At 40.0% G+C, this 19794-nt stretch overlaps 1 protein-coding gene across 1 annotated transcript; it reads left to right on the top strand.

The window, feature by feature from the left end:
* The first annotated feature begins 351 nt into the window (after positions 1–351).
* Positions 352–18768, top strand: OSGIN2 (oxidative stress induced growth inhibitor family member 2). The gene is made up of 6 exons (XM_035318594.1): positions 352–673; positions 3475–3629; positions 7204–7340; positions 8314–8505; positions 9055–9146; positions 11006–18768. Exons 1-6 carry the CDS (start codon positions 630–632, stop codon positions 12051–12053), a joined length of 1668 nt encoding a protein of 555 aa, XP_035174485.1. The 5' UTR covers positions 352–629; the 3' UTR covers positions 12054–18768.
* Positions 18769–19794: the final 1026 nt, after the last annotated feature.

Below are 19794 nucleotides of genomic sequence, written 5' to 3' on the forward strand. Positions count from 1 at the left end.
TCACGCGTCTCTCAGCCCGGAGCCCCGCGGCCGCCATTTCACGGCACGGCCCGCGGGCGGGTGCCCGGGGGGCTCCGGGCCGAGCCACCCGCAGGTGTGCCCCTGCCACCGGGCCGTGCCCGAGCCACCCGCGGCGGGCTGCGGGGAGGGGGGGCAAGGCGGCGGCGTAGGAGGGGCCGCGGGCGGCGATACGGGCTGGGGCAGGCAGCAGCCCTCGCCTTGCTCCGGTACCGAGGGAACCGTCGCAGGTTCGGGCGGCCCTCCCTGAGGTCTCTACCCGCCGCTGAGGCGCTGAGCGCCGCCTCCTCATCCTCCTCCTCCTCCTCCGGGGAGGCGCGGCGGGGCCGGCAGGAGGAAGCTGCGCCCTCCCTCTCTCCATCCCTTCCCCTTCGTCCCTCCCGGTGCTGGCGGCGGCTCCTCCCTCGGCGTGCGAGCCGCAGCCGCCTGGGAGCGGGGCAGAGGGGCGGCGCGGCGCCGAGCGAGGCCCGCTGTGGTGGTGGTGGTGGCGGCGGCGGCGGCGGCGGCAGGAGGAGGAGGAGGAGGAAGAAGAAGAGGAGGAGGAGGAGGAGCGGGAGCTGCGGACCGGCGCCTCCCCGCAGCCCCGCCGCTGGGCCCCGCCGGCTCCCCCCATGCCCGTGTGGTGCTGCCGCTGCTCCTTGGCCGGTCCCGTCAGGTGAGGGGCGCCGGGGGGCGGGCAGCGGCCTCCGGGGTGGGGGTTCGAGGGGCAAGGGGCTGGGGGCTGCCCGCTCCTCGGGCGGCATCTGGGGCTCGGCCGGGGCCGGGGCTCGGCTCCTGCTTCGCTCCGGCGGTGCCGCCACGGGGCTCCTGCCGCCGGTGGGCAGCGCTCTCTTCAGTCGTTTAATTTAAAAAAAATAATAGCCCCGGAGGTGTTAAATTCGCCCCGCCGAGTGTGAGCTTGTGACCGAACCGTGGTTATTTATTTTTATTTTTTATTCCGTTACGGGTTTTCTGTGAGCTGCCCGCCGCAGGATGTGCGTTTGTGCGTTTATTGCTGTAAGTATGCAGGGGGCTGGGGTCCGGCACGAGTGCCCCCTGAAAAGGGCTCCTCCGGAGCTGTACCTTGAAGCGAAGTGTGGCAGCTGAAAGGCTAATTCATTTTTCTTTCAAAGGGAGAAGAGTGTTGACATGTGTACTACGTATTTTCTCCTATTTTTTTTTCCCTTTATCAATTAAAAGTAACTGAAAAGCACTAAAAAGCGAAAATGACGACGAGGTGCAGAATCCCGGTAGCACAGTTATTGCAGTTGCGTGGTGAGGCTATACCACAAGGTGAAGCGAGCTCTGGCGTTGGCACTGACTCACCCCGGTGCCCTCTTGCATCTCTGCAGGACTAGAGGCAGTGATATCTTCACCGAATCCCTGCTACTGCAAAGCTGTCTACCAGGAGGTCTTATGATGAGAAAACTTCTGGTACTTGCTGGCTTGCACTGTTCAAGGCTTAGGGACCACTAACTCGCATCCTCCTAATTCAGGATTTGACCGGGTTTGGGTATGATGTCCTTACAAAGGAAGGACACATGCCTGACAGCAGTGCTTCATCTGCTGCTTTATAGGCACAGTAGCTGAGGAACTGCGTGTTGTATGCAGGCATTTCTGAGCAAGGTTAGCTTCACTAAACCTTTCGGGTAGTTTGGGGCCAGCTTTCAGAGCTGCAGTGTTTTTATTGTTAAAGATTCTTTGGTAGCCCATAAAACTGCACGTGCATCCTGCAAGAGAGGTTTTGAAGTGTTTCTTTTGTGTTTCTAGCTTCCATCTAGCAGGGAAGGTATATTAAAATGGCACTAAAACATGCCTGCTCTCCGCAAGCCTCTCTTTTGCAAAGCACAGAATAGTGTTACCTCAGATAACTTTGAGCAAAGGCTGGTAGATAATACAGTCTGCCTGTACCTGTGTGTAAAAAAAGATGGAAAAAAAAAAAAGATGATAATTAAATGTCTTCTTTTTGCTTTCTTCTCACTTTAATCTAACTTGGAGTTTGTGTTTTACGCATTTCCATTATCATGACAAGCTAACGTGTGATGGTAATTCAGTCAAATCACTAATTTGCAAACTTTTTTTCCTGTAGTGCTGGAAATGCAGATATAGAGTACTTGCCTTCAGAAATAAATACAACTTCAGAATATCTTCCCCACTTTTTAACAAACATAACCATCACAGAGCTGTATTAACAGTGTGCTGGTGCTGCTATTGCTGTACAGCTCTCTCTAGCTTTGGTTCCATTTTCCACTGAGGAAAGTCTTTTTGAAATATATAAGGGAACTTTCAGTGCTATGGGAGTTGAGGCAGTACATCATTTATGTGGCTGTGGGAGTTGGGTTGATGTCTTCTGCTTTTTGGTCCCATTTGAAAATAATTCCTGAAGTTCTAGAATGGCTTGAATATATATAGATTCTTAGGAAATCAGTAAGAGTACTCTTACTCAAGTTAATTTATGTACATTTGTTATTAAAACTGTTTAGGCTGGTAGATTGCACTATTTTTAATCAAGAAGTCTGTATTTCGAAGATTTAATAAAATAACTGCCAATAGCAGATTATTTTTAATTTGTCATTGCCTTTTAAAGTTAAGCAGATGAAGTATGTGCTTCTGGAAAAAAAGGAAAAAGAGCTACTAAATAAGCATCAGATGATCTAAAACAAATCTTCATAGTATAGAAGAAGCATGGCTATTGTGAGGAACTATGAGAGGAACCCAAGTCCGTGTTGCACAGAGCTGACAAATCTTAAAAAAATGACAAGTGGTGAAAACAGTCTATCCTACAATGGCTGACCTGAATGGTGCATAGTAATTCCTTTTGTTAACTTCACGGTTAGATAATTCCTTTTGTTAAAGGATTTTCTTAGAGTGCTTAAAACACCGTAAGCTGCATCTGGGGTTTATAGTAATTTCAATTCTCTCCATTTTGGAATCACTACAGACTATAAGTAGCCTCGCTTCTACCCTTCCAAAAATTGGTTGATGTGAAGTCTTCTGTGGTGCTTAGCAGGTAGGAAGGTGTGTGAATGGCTGCTGTTCTATCTCAGCTGCTGGTTCAGCCTTTGGCTGGCCTTACTGTTGTTAATTGGCTAGGCAGTGTATGCCTCCCCTTTTGATAAGGATAATGAGAAACGAGGTTTTCTGCGTGGTGGATCAAAATAATGCTTGTTGGTTATACTTTGGCTTTGTGTAAACAGAATTGGAAATCTGTGTCTCAGTGGAGCCATCTGTCTTTTTTGTTATCCTGCTGTAGAACTTCTAGGAGAAAATAGACTTCTATTTTAAATCTGCTGTTAGAAAAGCTATACCAAAGAGTAAAATTCTTTAGATTGGATGAAACATATCTGTTTTAGTCTTGTTTTCATTAATTCTATAGCTCTTCAAATATAGTGTCAAAAGCAAGTTTATTTTTGAAGAAATTGTTCTGACTACAACTGCTTCATTTTTAGTTTTCTTCCATCTGTCCTTGTTAATTAGAAATTACAGCGGCCCTGAAACTGAAGGACAGCTTTTGAATTCCTTCGTCCAGTATTTTGGTGACAGCCTTGGGAGGAAAATTAAAAGAATGCCTTTAATAGAAGAAACTGTTCTGCCTGGGGACTCTCTCCTTACTCTGCCTGTAGTAGTAATAGGTAAGTGTTTTTTTTTTTTTTAACTCTTGAAATTGTGTCGCTGCTGTTGCCTCTATAAACCTGCTGCACGAAATCATTTATCATTAAATAAATAATGCTTAATGTACTTACAGTGAAGAAGTTCATTAGAGAAATAAAGTTGTTCTGATTAATGGTGACATCAAATTATATTAAAAGGCTTGCTAACAGAATATATTTTAATTCAGATGGTCACTTGGCAAGATGAGCTGTGTTATTTGGCAGCAGATACGTGAGTCTTAACAGAGAAACTGTTTTGATTCTAGCATTGATAATGTAGAGCTTGATTAACATGCTACCATGTCTACATTGGGTTGCATGGAGACTGTTGATGTTGCAATGATAGAAACTTGTGGAGTCACACAAACAGTCAAAAGCGTAAGGTGAAATGTGTGCTGTGTTGGTTAAATGCTAACCTTGTTCATTAGTTGCATTTTGCTGTTGCATCCATCACTAACATGAATATTGTCCCATCTTTTCTAAATTGAATCTGTGTCAATTCAGCCAGCTGAGAGCAATGCACGTTGTCTTGATTAAATTGCTAAAGGCTTGTGCTTGTAAAATCTTGCTAAATGACAGCATAGCAGAGTGTAGCAGGCTCCCTAGGTATGTAGCATAATTGAGACTGCCAGGGTGACTTGAGTTGGGCCAAGGTCTTTCAGCAACAGCTGTTCACCAGCTCCTTCTGCCATGACTCAATGAAAGGATAAAGAAAAGATCTGAAGTAAAAGAGGTTTTCAGTAATCTAGTTCAAAGTTGTTGGGACTGAAGCAAACCAACACCTTTAATTGTACCTGCAAACAAGCAGAGATTGCAGAGAATAATGTTTCGACAATGTGTTCACAGTAAATCTCTTCAACTTTGAAAGGCTGGTGTTTGTACAGTGCCTCTTCTCAAAGCTCTCTATGACAGCTTAAAATAGTGCTCATGTAACGCATTTACGTGGATGTGACAGACGTGAATCACTTGCTGAGTTCTGCATCATAGTTGAAGAGCAACAGTTTTCTGGCATTTCATCAACCTTAGTATAGGTTTGCCATATGGCTAATGACTCAGTTTTCACTGTTTAGTTTTGCAAATATGAGTTATGCAAATACCTGTGCTCAATACTTATTTTGTCTAGAACGCTTTCCTATGTGCTGGTACTAAACACAGCTGCCTTGACTATTTCTACTTGGGGTGTGAGCGCGTGTGTAAAAAAACACAAATACATTACCCACATGCTTTTTCACAGATGCATTTGAGAAATTTCACAGGTTGATCTTCTTCGGCAGCCTACTATCTCAAGTTTGGCTGCCTGAAGAAGCTTTAAAAGTGATCTAAGCGGGTCTTAATATTGTAGTAGAACAATGCACAGAGTTGTCGTCCCCCCGTACGTATATGTGTATACACACAAATACAGTCTCTACTGGTTTAATCTTCTCTGTGATATTCCTGTGTAGCTGGAGTTAAATGTTCCTTATTTGAGCTTCCTAGTGTTATCTCCTTGTTGTGCTATTTCAGTAATTAGAAGGAAAAAAGATGCCACGTGTAATAAATCAACCTCATCGTGGAACAAGACTTATATCGCCCTCTTTAACTTTATCATCCCATTTCTCCCCTGTATGATGACCAGTTTAAGATATTCTTAAACTTGGGCTGTGTAGTGTACTGTGGTTCTGTAAAGAGTACTAAGTTACTCTGATAATTTTAAGTAACTTCTGGCTTGTACCTCTTTTGCTCTAGAAATTGGGAAGAAACTGATAAATTGAATTTGAATGATTTGAAATTCTAGAATTTGACGCTAGAGTGCTAAATCTAGAGGATATTCTGTGCTAAACTTTGTCATCTTCTGCACTGGTTTTGATCATTACTGTTGCCTTTAATTTAGGTGTATAACAATAAACTGCAGGTTGAAGATGCCCGTGATGGAAAACCACAGCCTCCCTTATTTTTTTTCAATGGTTTATGGCTCTTACAGTGCACCCGCGCTTTTGCATCCATGTACCGGTGCATAAAATAGATTGGTGTAAGAGCCTGTAAGGCACCTTGCAGCCTCCCATAGTCGTGCAGGTTCTAGGTTCATGGAAAAAAACATCTTTGTTCACTAACTAATCGCTAACAGGTGAAGACCTGTTAGTAAGCCTTCTTCTCATGGACAGTGGCTGTGACAATACTTACACAGTGTTGCAATCAAGTATGGGATGTCCTGCTACTCAGGACCAGAGTGGTGAGTGTAGCTTGGTGGAGAAGGGAAAAAGATTTGATGTACAAAGACTGGGAGTGAACAGGTAAAACATGGTCTGAACAAACTGTTGGGGAATTTGAGGACTGAAAAATCAGAAAAGCGAGGAGATGGGCATTGGAGAAGTGGGACTGGAACAGAAGAAGATGGAAACAGCATGCCCAGAGATAAATAATGGGGAAGAGGAGGCAAAGGGTGAACTCAGAGATCAAGAGTTGGAATGACAGGAAATAAAAACTAGCATCTTAACAATGAGTGCTATATAAAAGCATGAATAAATTGCTAACTTTAGCCTAGAATTTGAATAGTGTGTAGTAAATACCATGCATGCCACTCTAGACAGAAAATAAATGCAAAATACTGAATAGCGCCTCATTAGGAGAACACTGTGCTTTTCAGTCAGTTAATGAAGAAGAAGAGCAATAGAAATAGCAGTATGGAGTCACTGGTGCTATTCTGCAGATCCTTTTCAGACATTAGCTTTCCCTAGATTTGGATATTTGACCTTGCAATTTGAACATTACTTCTGTATTCGCATGTTAAAATATGATCCCTTACTTTGTCTAATACTAGTCAAACAAATAGAAATACTTACCTTATGGTAACATTTTGGTTCCATCTATTTCACATCTTTAATAACCATTTGAAAGTAGGTTTGTCTGTTAAAATTACAATAATTCACATAAATGAATTGTAAAAAGCTATAAAAAAAAGGGATATAAAAAGTTTGAATTTATATTGTTGCTGTTAAACATACTCCTGACTGTGGTTTTAAATAAGTTTCTCATACTTTACTACATCTACTATGTTTTTACCGTATTATGCTGTTTCTCATAGTTTCTCATGCTGACTTGCACCATTTTCAGCTTTCTGCTTTTTTCTTCCTTTTATTTTATGGGTAGACCTAAAGAACACATACTCCAGGTTGTCTTTGTTTTGTGTCTTATGATACGTAGGGTAAATGGGAACACAAAGTTGTAAGGGGTTACCAATACCCAGATATTACTGTGATTGACATGTAGAGCAGATCTCTTCCATCAGAGCATTTTCACACAAGAACAGTGAATCTGACATACTGAATTATTAAATCATTTTATGTGCGTTTTGTTTCATAATGTGAAACAGTCATACGTACATTTCTTAACTGAAAAAGATTGTGGTAGAAAAATTCCTATGGCAGGCTTTCTTTTCCTATGAGGACTATAAGCTGCTTTGAATCAAATGGTATTGCATTATACTACTTTACTGAAATTTTCTTGCTGCTTATTCGATGACTTAGTAAAACTGTCAATAACATAAAGTTTCTAAAACATTTACTTCTTTCTTTAATAGGGAATGGACCATCAGGAATTTGTCTTTCGTACCTGCTGTCTGGATACAGGCCGTATTTGTCTCCGGAAGCTGTACATCCAAACCCCATTCTACATACAAAACTAGAAGAAGCACGACATCTTTCCATTGTTGATCAAGTAAGCTTTTGTTGCCATCTCATCCAGATCTTCTCTTTCTACAAGCTAGATTGTAAAACAGTAGTCTTTCTTGAATGATCCTACTTAAAATGCTTTTGCAGCTTACACAAGTAGTGCTGTGGATGAAAAAGGCCTAAACGCTCTCAGCCCACAAAGAATTAGACCACAATAAAGCTCAGTACCTGTGTGGCCTCAAACACCTAGCTTTATTCCTTGGCATCTGCTGTTCTTACTTGTAAAATAAAGAGCAGTATATACCTTCTTCAGTGGCTTGTAACAAATTATATCTATGACACTTTAGATGAAAAACAGTACATTTTAAGAAGTGGGTATCCAAAAAAAAATGCAGATTGCAGAAAAATTATACATAACCAGCCCAGCTAGCTTATCATGTTTCTAATGTGTTAATGAGTTACTTTGTTCTTCTGTTGATTTAAATGAAATCAGTTCATAATCATTTGATCCAAGGCTGGTGTGTGTTTGTGGTGTTTTTGTGGTACTTTAGAGATTTTTTCCTTTTTTGTGGTGGTTTTTGGTTTTACAGTCTGCCCTTTGTTGTGTTTTTATTACTTGCCAAAAGTATCTGAAGTATCACTTGGTCAGTGAATAGCTGACTCAGGAATTCTAGCTTTCATGTCCTAGAACATTTGGGCACTATTGTTAAAAGATCAAAGAATAAATGCTGCTAACATACTTCAATTTAAAATATTCCCAAATAATACAGTTCTCATTAAGACTTGCCTTGGTATTACTGCACTAGCACATAATTCTCAAATGGCAGAAATCTATTATATAAAAAGTTAGGGAAGAACCGAATCATGATAGTTATTTCTAAAAACCGTTTTAATTTCTACGGTACATATCTCTACTTAAAATGCAACTTGAACTAATTGTGTTTTCTGTATATCAAATTCAATTTCTGTACATCAGAAGAGCATGATAAACAGTAAAAATTATAACTCTCATACTTCAGGATCTAGAGTACCTGTCTGAAGGCCTTGAAGGACGCTCTTCAAACCCAGTTGCTGTGCTTTTTGATACACTGCTTCATCCTGATGCTGACTTTGGGTATGACTACCCACCAGTTTTGCACTGGAAGCTAGAGCAACATAATTATATTCCCCATATAGTGCTTGGTAAAGGACCACCTGGTGGGGCTTGGCATGTGAGTAAATATTTTATATTACTATACGGTAACTCAGTAATTTTGTGGTCTGCAAGTTCTCTTGCTAAGGTTGTTTTAGATAGTAATGGCAATTTCATTTACCAAAGGTCAAGTATGTTAGAGATGAAACATTACCCTTAATTTTGGAAATCGTCACCATGACTGCTGTCTTATGATTTTTATTAGTTTAAATTTAATTATATTAAAGAGTGTTCTCTGACTTTTTTTATACTGTTTTCAGCTGCTGTTACACAAAATCTTAAATCTTAATGCTGTTGCTTTTATGCTTTTCTCTTGTTTTGTGTTTTTATAAATCACTTGCTTTTATTTTCCCTTCCACTTGTTCTCTCTTCAGCTGCTTTATTAGACCATCTAGTGCCTCATTAAAATAGTATCTAACACATTTAATCGAGACTTCATGTAATGTCCTGGTACTTGTTATTCTCATACTTTATTGGTGTAAATGAGTACAATGTTAGGAGCTTTGCTGTTTTACATAAAAGTATCAATTTGAAATTTCTGGTCATGCTTCTTGTTGTTCTTCCATAGTCCATGGAAGGCTCTATGCTAACAATCAGTTTTGGAGACTGGATGGAACTTCCCGGACTCACCTTTAAGGAATGGGCAGCTAGCAAGCGCAGGTAGAGATGCTGCATAATGTATTTGGGAAACATACAGTTGCTGTAAGATAGATAACACTATTTTAAGAACTGGAAAACATTCAAGCTTCACTGTTTACAGGAATGCTTCTTTTTTAGTTTATTAAATTGCCTGATGGCACTAGAAACGATACTGTTGTGTGTACTCTGAAAGAAGATTGACAGTGGTTGGACAGAATAATGGCTTTGAGTGCATGAAAAAGCAGACATACTAGCAGTGGTGTGTTTAACAACATTTCTCAAGTGCTGTTACTGTAAGTTGTTTTAGTCATTTAAAATCTACGGAAGTATCACAAGTTCCTCTTTCACTGTGGATGTCACTTAAGTTTCTGTGCACGGTAGCCTTCTTGTAATTCAGGAGGTCAGTATTTTTCAGCTTTTGCTTTACAGACAAAGCTGCAGCATCTAAAATGTTGCTATCAGTTGTATTGTTGAGAATAATTCATTACTACCCAATGTTACTTCTTGTAAATTTATTGGAAAACATTTTAAAGAAAAACTACTGTCTAGTACAATTTCATGGCCTTTGCTTCAAGGATACAATTAGTTCACAAATGCCTGTGTCAATAGATGAACTTTACATAGGCTTTTTCTAAAATTTAAGTTTTCCTGACTTTGTTCTAATTAAAGGAAGCTGTTGTTTTGAATTGGGCATGTCTTTGAGCAGACTGTTACTCGTTTCAGGACAACACAGTGGAGAAACTGTACCTTTTGTTCTTTAATTGCTTTCTTAGATAATGACAGTAGTCTTGCCTCTGTATGAACTGAAATCCCATAAGCTGCTTATTATCTGAAGCTAATTTGTTGATATTATAATTTTCAACAATACTAAAAAAAGAAATACTGACCAGTTGTACTACAATTAAACAAGCACAATTAAAAGTATTGATAATTAAAACTTGTAGTCATGTGAAATAGTTTCCTTAAAACAGGTGTTGCGTTTGCATCCAACCTCTCTAATAAATATCAAGTTTTCAGAGTAGTGTGCGTACTTCTAAATGTTCAGGTTACTGTTTTGTTAATTTTTTAGGGTAAGTAACCCAATCTCTTGTAAACATGCTTCCAAGTGTAATTCTGTGGCTACCCAATGTTCACTACTGTTTCTTTTGGCTTCTTAGAGCTTACTTCTAAAGAAGCAGCAAAAGTCATGCAACTGTTCAAAATAATGATACTTTCAGCTTAATTTTTTTGTAAATACAGCAAAAAACATGAAAAGCATAGATGTAATACCAGGATTCTAGTGCAAGAATGTTTTTATTGGGCATTTGACTATTGTAATCCTATTCACATGTGTATTAAGGTTCTGTGTGATGCTTTTTTCATTCCTGTGGGACTGAATTCTGTGATATGGAACTGCTTAATTTGATCCTTAACTGAACTTAACCTGTACTAAAAGGAGAGGTCTTTCGAGTCAAGTATTCTTCAATATACTTCAAAGTTCACCCTTACTTCAAGTAACTACATAGTTTGTATGTTGTCATTGAGTACTGTTCAGCCAGTATTATATTATTGGTGGTCATGATGTTAAACTGGCTTTCTAAAATGCTTCCACACAGACCTACTGTGATGCTGCAGGGTATTCATGCTTAATTTGCTCATTGCCTTAGCACTTTACAATATAAAGAGATGATTATTTACAAAAAAAAAAAAAAAAAAAAGCTTGTCTTGTATATCAGGAATCAAGAGAGCGAATAAAACTAAGTTCAAATATATTGAACTCTGTAGTTAAACTGAACAGATTCAGTCCGCTTACATCCGAGTGTCATGGGGTATATCATACATGATGTTGAAACCACTGTTAAGGTGTTAATATTAACTGGAACCATTCAATTCTGTTTCAGAAACATAAAGAGTGACCGTGTAATGCCAGAAGAAATTGCTTGCTATTATAAACACTATGTTAAAGTTATGGGCCTCCAGAAAAACTTCAGAGACAATGTTTATATAACATCAGTATCCAGACTTTACCGAGGAGAGGATGATGAAGACAGAAGTCAACTAAGTGAAGGTATTTCAACGCAGCATTTGGAAATGAAAGATGGACAGAAATCACTGATCAAGCGAAACTGGGAAGTCAGAGGTTATCAGCGAGCGACAGATGGTTCTCATGTGCCCTTCTGCCTCTTTGCTGAGAATGTGGCTCTTGCCACTGGAAGCTTTGATTCTCCTGGCCGACTACAAGTTGAAGGAGAAGACTTTCCTTTTGTGCTTCATTCCATGTCTGACTTTGGGGCTGCTATCAGCAAAGGAAAGCTACGTGGGAAAGCAGACCCTGTATTAATTGTGGGTGCCGGACTTACAGCAGCTGATGCAGTACTGTGTGCCTACAACAACAACATCCCAGTAATTCATGTGTTTCGTAGAAGAGTTACTGATACAAGCCTGATTTTCAAACAGCTGCCTAAAAAGCTTTACCCTGAATACCATAAGGTCTATCATATGATGTGTACTCAGTCACACACTGTGGACTCTAATCTGCATTCTGCTTACACTAGTTTCCCTGAACACAATGTACTTTCCTTCAAGCCTGAAATGAAATGTGTTCTTCAGAGTGCCTCTGGACTGAAGAAAATTCTGAAGTTTTCTGTAGCCTTAGTTCTGATAGGTTCTCATCCAAACCTTTTCTTTCTAAAGGACCAAGGACATAGCATAGGTCATCACTCAAATCAGCCCATCACATGCAAGGGGAATCCTATAGAGATCGATCCATATACTTATGAATGCACTAAAGAAGCAAACCTCTTTGCTTTAGGTCCTCTGGTTGGAGACAACTTTGTACGGTTTTTAAAAGGAGGTGCATTGGGCATTGCACGATGCTTGGCAATAAGACAAAAGAAGAAACATGAATTGATTGAAAGTGGGGATGGAGGAGGTGATGGGGTACCTTAAATAAGGCATTAGAAACTTTCACATATGAAATTAGACGTAGTCTAACAAAATACTGACAGCAAAAGTTGTTAGCAGGCATATTTCTGTATACAAGTAACCTGTACTTGTATTGTTTGGTAAAGGATGCTAATACCACTATACTTCCTTTTCAAAATACAAAAATTTGATCTGCTGTTACAACTGATCTCTACTCTACTGGAATTACTTCCAGAGAAACAGAAAATGAGACTAACTTCTATTGACCTGCCTGTCATCTCTTGCTCAGCTTGAAAGAGCAGACTTCCTCTGGGAAAAAGCAATGCATGCCAGAGTGGGTTTATCTTGTAGTGTCAAACCTGACAAAATATTCTTATCCTGAAATTAAGATTTTTTTTTAAAAAAGCAGAAGACTCTTAGTACAAAGTGATTCTTGGTCCCAAAGCAAATTTGGAGCCTTCTGTTTGAAGTGAGGATTTTATTTATTTGCCACAGTAATACAGTAATGCTTGGAAGGAGCACTTAGTAAAATGGTCTTTACTATATGAAGGATTTCTCTAAGCAGAGAAGTATTGGTCAAGAGTTCCAAATTATTCAACTTGTAAATTGGAATAAAAGAACAGGCATTCCAGTTTAATCTTCAGTGCATGATTTGACGATTCATTCATGTTTTTTCACACTATGTCTAGATTTTGGTGAGTGCAGAAAGACTATGACATGAGTGTTCCCCTTCAGTGATGTGTATGTTCTGAGAATACTCATCAACATAACCAATAAAGTACTGATACAAGTGCTCTTATTACAGTGTCAATATAATGAATAGTGTACTACTGAAAAAGAAATCTAAGTACATGAGAAAGCTTTTCATTTTTTTCCTTTTAGCTCAGGAAGACTGAATGGGATCACTTGAGTGATGAAGGTGGGTGGTAGTTATTAGTGACTCCCATTTGGCCAAGTACTGGTTGTTTTTTCCTCCTAGATCAGCACGTAACACAAACTATTTTGGTCTGCAGTTTTTTGTTGTTGTTTTTTTTTTTTTTAAATGTCATGGAAAAGGATTATACTTGCAGCCAGCTTAAAGAAAAAAACATAGTTCATATAAAATATTAGTTTGCTATAAAATACAAAGATTTAACAGGTACCTACCTCTGAAGTTTTGCGTTTCTGCACCATAATGTAAGGCCTGGATTTTTGTTTATCTAAACACACTCTAGGGTTATTGGCTGTAGCAAGGTAAGCAACAGCCAGTTAGAGAATTATCATCCAGAACTCTCAGTAGATTAAGTGCTTGGTTTTGATTCATTACCACGTGCTTTAATTCAGGTTCAGTGTGTCGAATAGATGGTACTACATTTAGTTTTTCATTTGGTTTTCATTCTGTGTTGAAGAATATCACATTAGTTTAAGATACTGTATTTGCATGATTAAAATTTCCATGTTAGAACTTGAGCAGATTTTAAAAGGAAATAAGTCTTAGGTTAGACTTCGTGAAACTCCTAGTGCTTGCTGGTATCCCAGCTTATTTTCCCAAGTTGTAGATACCATATGCAACAAATGCCTGTGCTCTGTGCCAACTGAGTTATTATTGGGTTCTGTGACTACTGCTGGCTTTTATGTGTCTAAGGTAATCAGACTTGCACAGACTTCAGCTGACAAGGCTAAGTATGCAAAGATTAAAATGACTTTTTTTTTTAATGGAAGGCAAAAGTTATTTATGAAATGATGCTACTACTGATAAATTCTAGTTTAGAGCCAACTGAATTGCATAAATGCAAACATAAGGAAGGCAGGCTTTATTTTCTGCATTGTCTACAAGGTTGAATTTAACCATATATCTTGAGTAGTTAGGGTTTTTTTTATGCTGATTTGAGCTGGCTTTAATTATGCTAAATCCTAGGCTTATTTATAAATGAATTGAAATTCTATAATTAGCCTTCTTTAGCAGAAACTGTACGTATATATAAATCTGTCCTAAACCTGTGATACCTAATCATTTTAACTGAGAATTGGTGTTGCAAGTGATAAATACTTGATTATAGAACTTTATTGCAATTAATATATTGGGAATACATCTGCACTGTGATTAAATTCCTTCAGTTTTTGTATAAATATAAATTTCTAAATGCGGCATATTGCAGCATGTTAGAGCGCGTCCCTTTGTCACCTGAAACAAAATGCCAACAATGCAAGGGAAGCGAGGAAGGAAGAGGTCCAAACAGACAGATCTCTAGCCTCAGCTGCTGCAGCTATTTATGGGCTGTGCTCATGGCAGAGACAAACATGGTGAGAGATTTTTGTCCTGCCCATTGTACAGGTAACTTTCACAGCAGCATTACAACACCTTGAGTTTTAACTGCTTTCCTCTTTTTGTCAGCCTTCTCAGCATCTCTGAGATAAGATAGTAAGACACGTTAGCTGGGCAGAGCAATTTTCTCGGTGGTCATGTTTATCAGGCTGCCAGTATAAAAACACTTTTGACTGAAGCTGTACTAAAAAGTCATCCTGTTTCTTCTAGGAATTGCTAGTTTTCAAGTTGCAGGTGGGCTTTCTGACATTTGGGTTTCTGACTGTCTGGGAGGTGTTTCCATTTCTCTCCACTTAGGTATGGAATAAGACGTAAAAATTAACTTTTATCTTGGTTAGGATAGCTTTACCTTAAGATAGTTTTACCTAAAGCGTTATGATAATTACTGTATTTATTATGGATTAGGTGTTGGCACTGGATAGCTCTTTTGGGGAAACGTGTTGTTTCTCATATTTCAATATATATATATATATTTGAATTTCCTTTATGCTGTAATAGTTCCCAAAAGGGAAACTGTGCTTCCTTCAGCTCTTCTTTCAGTGAGAAAGATAAGCTTTCAAATAATCTGCAACTACGAAGGATGCTTACTACTTCAGCTTTATTACTGATACATGGGAAGAATATAACTTTTAACTAAAAGACTTTTATTTGGATTTACAGAATTTGTAAAGGTATGTTAGCCATACTGTGTACTTTGTAATAGGCTAATGGGAAAATATCTTTAGTAGTTGTAATTTTGGTTCTTAATGCTGAATGCATCTCCTAACTAAATTATTGAGATTATTTTAATTAGTATCCAGCTGTGTTGGACTGGGGCTAAGGCATAGTTGATTTCCCTAACAATCTATCTAGGATGTAATTGCTTAAAAATAGGCAGCTCCTAATGGAGGCACCTAACTGTGGTAAGAAATGGCACAGCTTTTGGCATCTGGTTGACCTCTTCTTAAAGCATTTTCCACAAAAGCGTGGCTTCATTTTGCTCTGCTGAATCAGTGCAGGAGTCCTGCAAGTGAGTCCGCAGAGTGCTGGCAGTAACGTCTGCCTGTTTCAGCTCTTAAGTAGATGCATTGCCTGGAGCTCGCAAATGGGCTTGCCAAGAGAAAGCATAGGACCCAGGTGTATAGGCTCCAGAAATGGGGCCGATACATTGAGTAAGGGACACCAAAGAGCATCCCACAGCCATGGGTCCCCAGCAGTGCAGGAGTTGTCAGGGTATGCCATGCTTCCCTTCTGGCCTGCTGTGTAGGCGCCTCTTTAATGATTAATCTGTGTGATGGTTGCCTAACAAAACATCAGTTCTGTAAAAGGAAGTGGCTGTAGGTTGTCTTGCAGCTTGAGAATGGGGGACAAAGGGTGAGAGCCAGGAAACTGGAGTCTGATTTCTTCCAGCTCTGAATAAGGCCCAGACTTTGAGGCAGGCCTTACTTGCACAGCCAGTGGAAGGGGAGGAAAGGAATTAACCTCATGAAAACCTGTTTTAGGCAAGCTGTTCTTGAGAGAGAAATAAAGGGTGTAAAATCTGCTAACTTCTAATGAGTCCTCTCTAATAACAAGTAATGACCATCGAGGAATGATGGCAGGAAAACAGTAAAGAATACAGTCAATATTAACTGAAAAACTACGTGCCAAAGCAAGCCCCTGTAGTACTCACAGGCTCTTGGTCTCCTCCCATCCTCTTCTGTCAAGATAGGCAAGCTGTGGCATTCAGCTGGAGTTGTGCTGGACTTGTTAGTCTCACCTGTTGTCATACGTTTTTAATGGGCTGTTAAGGGAGGTTGTGCTGAAGTACAACATGTGGTAAGGTGATGTGTGAACAGATGAGTCTTGGTTGTTCTGATACAATGCCACTTCTCCCTTTACTCCTTGCCCGACCTGAGAGAAAATCCATGCTTTGTTTGAGATGACCATAATACATGTTCTATTTAGCAGAAACAATGAAAACTGATTTATTTTTTTTTTGACAGAAGGAAAGGCTTTGGTGACAACTGGAGTGACAAATTTGAAGTTAGATGATGCATTATAAATGCCTGTTTTTCTGAAAGACAATATTGTCTTTTGGGGAATATAGTACACTCCTGGGGTGTTGGAGTTCAGCTAATTCCCAAAGCTTGAATTGCACTAGGAAGTGTGGGACCACAGATTTAGTGCAAGGAATGAGGATTGGGAGGGGCTACGGTGTACTTTAGTAATTATAGCGAGTCTAAGCACTCTTCTGAAGATGGCTTTGTCTTTGTAGACAATGTGGAAAGTTTCAGCTCAAGCAGGCATATTACCCTGAACTTGACTTCACGTTACATCCATCTACACGTTGGGTGACTTTCCAACAAATACTATTTTGTGCTCATAGGGCATATTAGCCCAACTTTTAGAACCTGGTGACCATAGTAGTCATCAAAACCAAGAGCGGAAAAAAAAAGACTCTTCATATTCTTAGCTCTCCTATTATTTTGAATCAACTTGTTCTGGAAATTAATTTCATCAAATTTGCATTTTCTTCCTCTCTTCATTATGAGATCACTAGCAATGTGCGTGCATCAGCCTGCATTGTCTACAGTGGATGCTCCAAAGTGAAATTCAGCTTTGTTCCTGGACACCCTCTGCAGACCTCTATGCCAGCATAAAGCCAATGAAAACATAACAAGCCTAGTTCACAAAATATTACAGAAACCCAGCTTTTTTTTTTTTTTTTTTTTTTTTAAACAGGTATATAAAGAAGTTGCCCACAATCTAAAGCTAGAGACAAGGAGCTGATAGATTTAGTAGACTTCTGAGGGTTGCTCTGCGCAGAGGGAAGTGATTCATTTTTAACTTCTAATTCTAGGACCAGCTTCTATGTGAGCACAGATAATCCTTTTTGAGAACTGATCCTGTTACCTTTTATCTGCTTGGCAAAATTTGGAAAGTCCGTACTCCAGCCTTGCCCATTGCTGTTGGTTCTGGTATTCTGGTTGTCGAATTGCAGTTCTGAACGAGCTAACCTTTCATGTTCACCCACCCCTATTTTTTTGCTTGCACATGGTGCATCTGGAGCTTCAGGTACTAAGTAAACATTTCCATGTGTCACACCTCACTATTTCTGCTTTTGTTGAAGTATGTTTGGGTCATCCCCTTTTTCAGATGATCAGTGTAAACAGCTTGTAGAGAATATCTGCTGTCAGCTTAATATATTCTCCTTTTGAACTGTAAGCAAAACCTCAGCCTTGATTAGATGATAAAACCTACCTGAGGCATGCATGTGCAGCTTGTTTTATATTCATGTGTGAAAACTGATGACAGATCAAAGGCTAAAGGAATAACGCGGGAAGAGTTTCAGCTGAAAGAAGTCAATTACTGGCCCAGAGAAGTGGGGAACTCTTACCTTGGAGGGGAGGGGGAGAAAAACTATGGGGAGGCAAAGGTCTTCAGAGTGCTGTAGTGTTCAGGAAGGGGGATTTTTGTATGGATCTGGTGCTGTAGCCGATGCTTGAGAGAGATTTCAGTGGTCAAAGCTGGGGCAGAATTATGCGAGCAGAGTGCTAAAGCAAGTGGCAGGGCAAGTGGCTGGTTGGGGAGATAGGGAAATGGCTGGCAAAAATCAGATTTACCTCACTAGAATTTGGTGGTCATCAAAAACGTGTATGAAGAGGAGTGAGGAATACAATGGTAGGGCAGCTGATGCAGGTTTTGCCACGTTTGGAGTAGGTTTGAAGATACCAGCACAACCAGGATGCAGTCAGAAGTAGCCAAACACTGGATGTGGCCAAATGTGGTTGTGGGTAGATTCAGGAGCTTGAATGGAGCAAGAGAAGGGCAAGTTGTATGGGAGGGAAAGCGATGGGGAAGAGACAGCATAATCATCAAGGACAAAGAGCTTTCTGTACACAATGGGCTGATGTTAGGAGGTCTGGGTGAGGGTGGAGGTAGGTCTAATAACTGACACACCAGGTGAAGTCGGTGTAGGGGCTTCTACATGTGTAACATGGCAAAGGACTGGAGGTCAGCAGACAGGACACAGAAGCTGATGACAAACACATTTTTAGATTATAGGAATTAGTGCAATGGCACAGGAAAGGCCAGCCCTGCCACCCACCCTGATGCACCAGCCCTGAGAGAAGACTGGCAGTAAGTGTAGGATGAAAGGGGGGAGATTCTCACAGGTGTGAGAGGTCAAAAATGGAGCATAATCTTCAACAATGAGAAGGAAAATACGTTGGTAGTCTTGTCAAAAAAAAAAAAAAAAGCTTCCCCAGATGATGGGGGGAAAAGACAGGAAATCAGCTGAAACTGATGCAAGCTAAAGCTGAGGATGTTGTTTCTGCACAGAAACAGCATCTGTCCTCTCTTTCCAGTGGTGCATGAGGTAATTTAACCTGCTTGAAACTTTGTTCAGCTAAGCTGATGGATGCAAGACTGTACTTTAAAAGCCTTGCTAATAAAAAGTGTATTTAGTTTGTATATTGTGTGCATCTCCTTCCTGTGAGCAGCATGAACAAATAGATGGTACTAAAAAAAAACAAGAGCACTCCCCACACAGCCTCAACGTTTGTTACACAGAAATATAAGAAACAAGATCTGCAGATAAAGCTTCTGCTTAGATGTATTTTTGGATAAAGAGCAGACTTTTGTCAAAAAAAAAAAGGGGGGTGTACTTGTACACTGTGGTTTGAAGTAGATGAGAGAAACCTCTGATGTCTGAGTTCCTGAACTTTTTTTTTTTTTAATCTTCTAAAGAAAGTCAACACTGTACAACTTCCTTAAACAACCCAGTGAGTTAAATGTTAAAACCACAGGGCATCAAAAGCATGCAGCAGCAATTCTGAACTGCAAACTACTCAGTAAATGCGTAGTGTTCAGAAAAAGTCACTCTGTATGTAGAGGTCACAAAGGGAAATAAAGGAAATGAAATGTATGAAAGTGAAGAATCTCTCCAAGGAGAGACCAGCAGCCATGAGGGAGCAGCAGTTACTAATACAAAGGAAGCAATGAGGAAAGCAATAGTCCCATAGCTGCCTTCCCAGTACAAAAGCAGTTTCACAGCTGCCTGTGAAAGACTGCAAAGAAACTGGATGTTAGAATTGTTGACACAAAAAAGACATCTCAAGATTTATGAAGACCCTCCAAGTGCTCACGAAGTCATGGAATGGCTTGGGTCGGAAGGGATCTTAAAGACCATCTAGTTCCTCCCTTGCTGCCATGGGCAGGGATGCCACCCACTAGGTCACCAGATGATGGCTGGGTCCAGCAGTCTTAAATCACTAGATAATGGAAAACGATAATCAAAACTACTGATACATCTCTCTGGGGAATTGGATTTGAAGAGACCTAAGGGGTATAATCTGAATATGAGTGGTCACAGGTGTGCCTCCAGGGTGGCTTAAACTCTAGCAGAATACAGCGTGAGTTGCAAAGGATTTAGCTTTTGCTTTTACAGGGTCACGTACATCATGTTTTGAGAATTTCTCAGATATGTTTTATTTTTTT

The sequence above is a fragment of the Oxyura jamaicensis genome, chromosome 2 (assembly GCF_011077185.1).
Source record: "Oxyura jamaicensis isolate SHBP4307 breed ruddy duck chromosome 2, BPBGC_Ojam_1.0, whole genome shotgun sequence".
Classification (NCBI taxonomy): Eukaryota; Metazoa; Chordata; class Aves; order Anseriformes; family Anatidae; genus Oxyura; species Oxyura jamaicensis.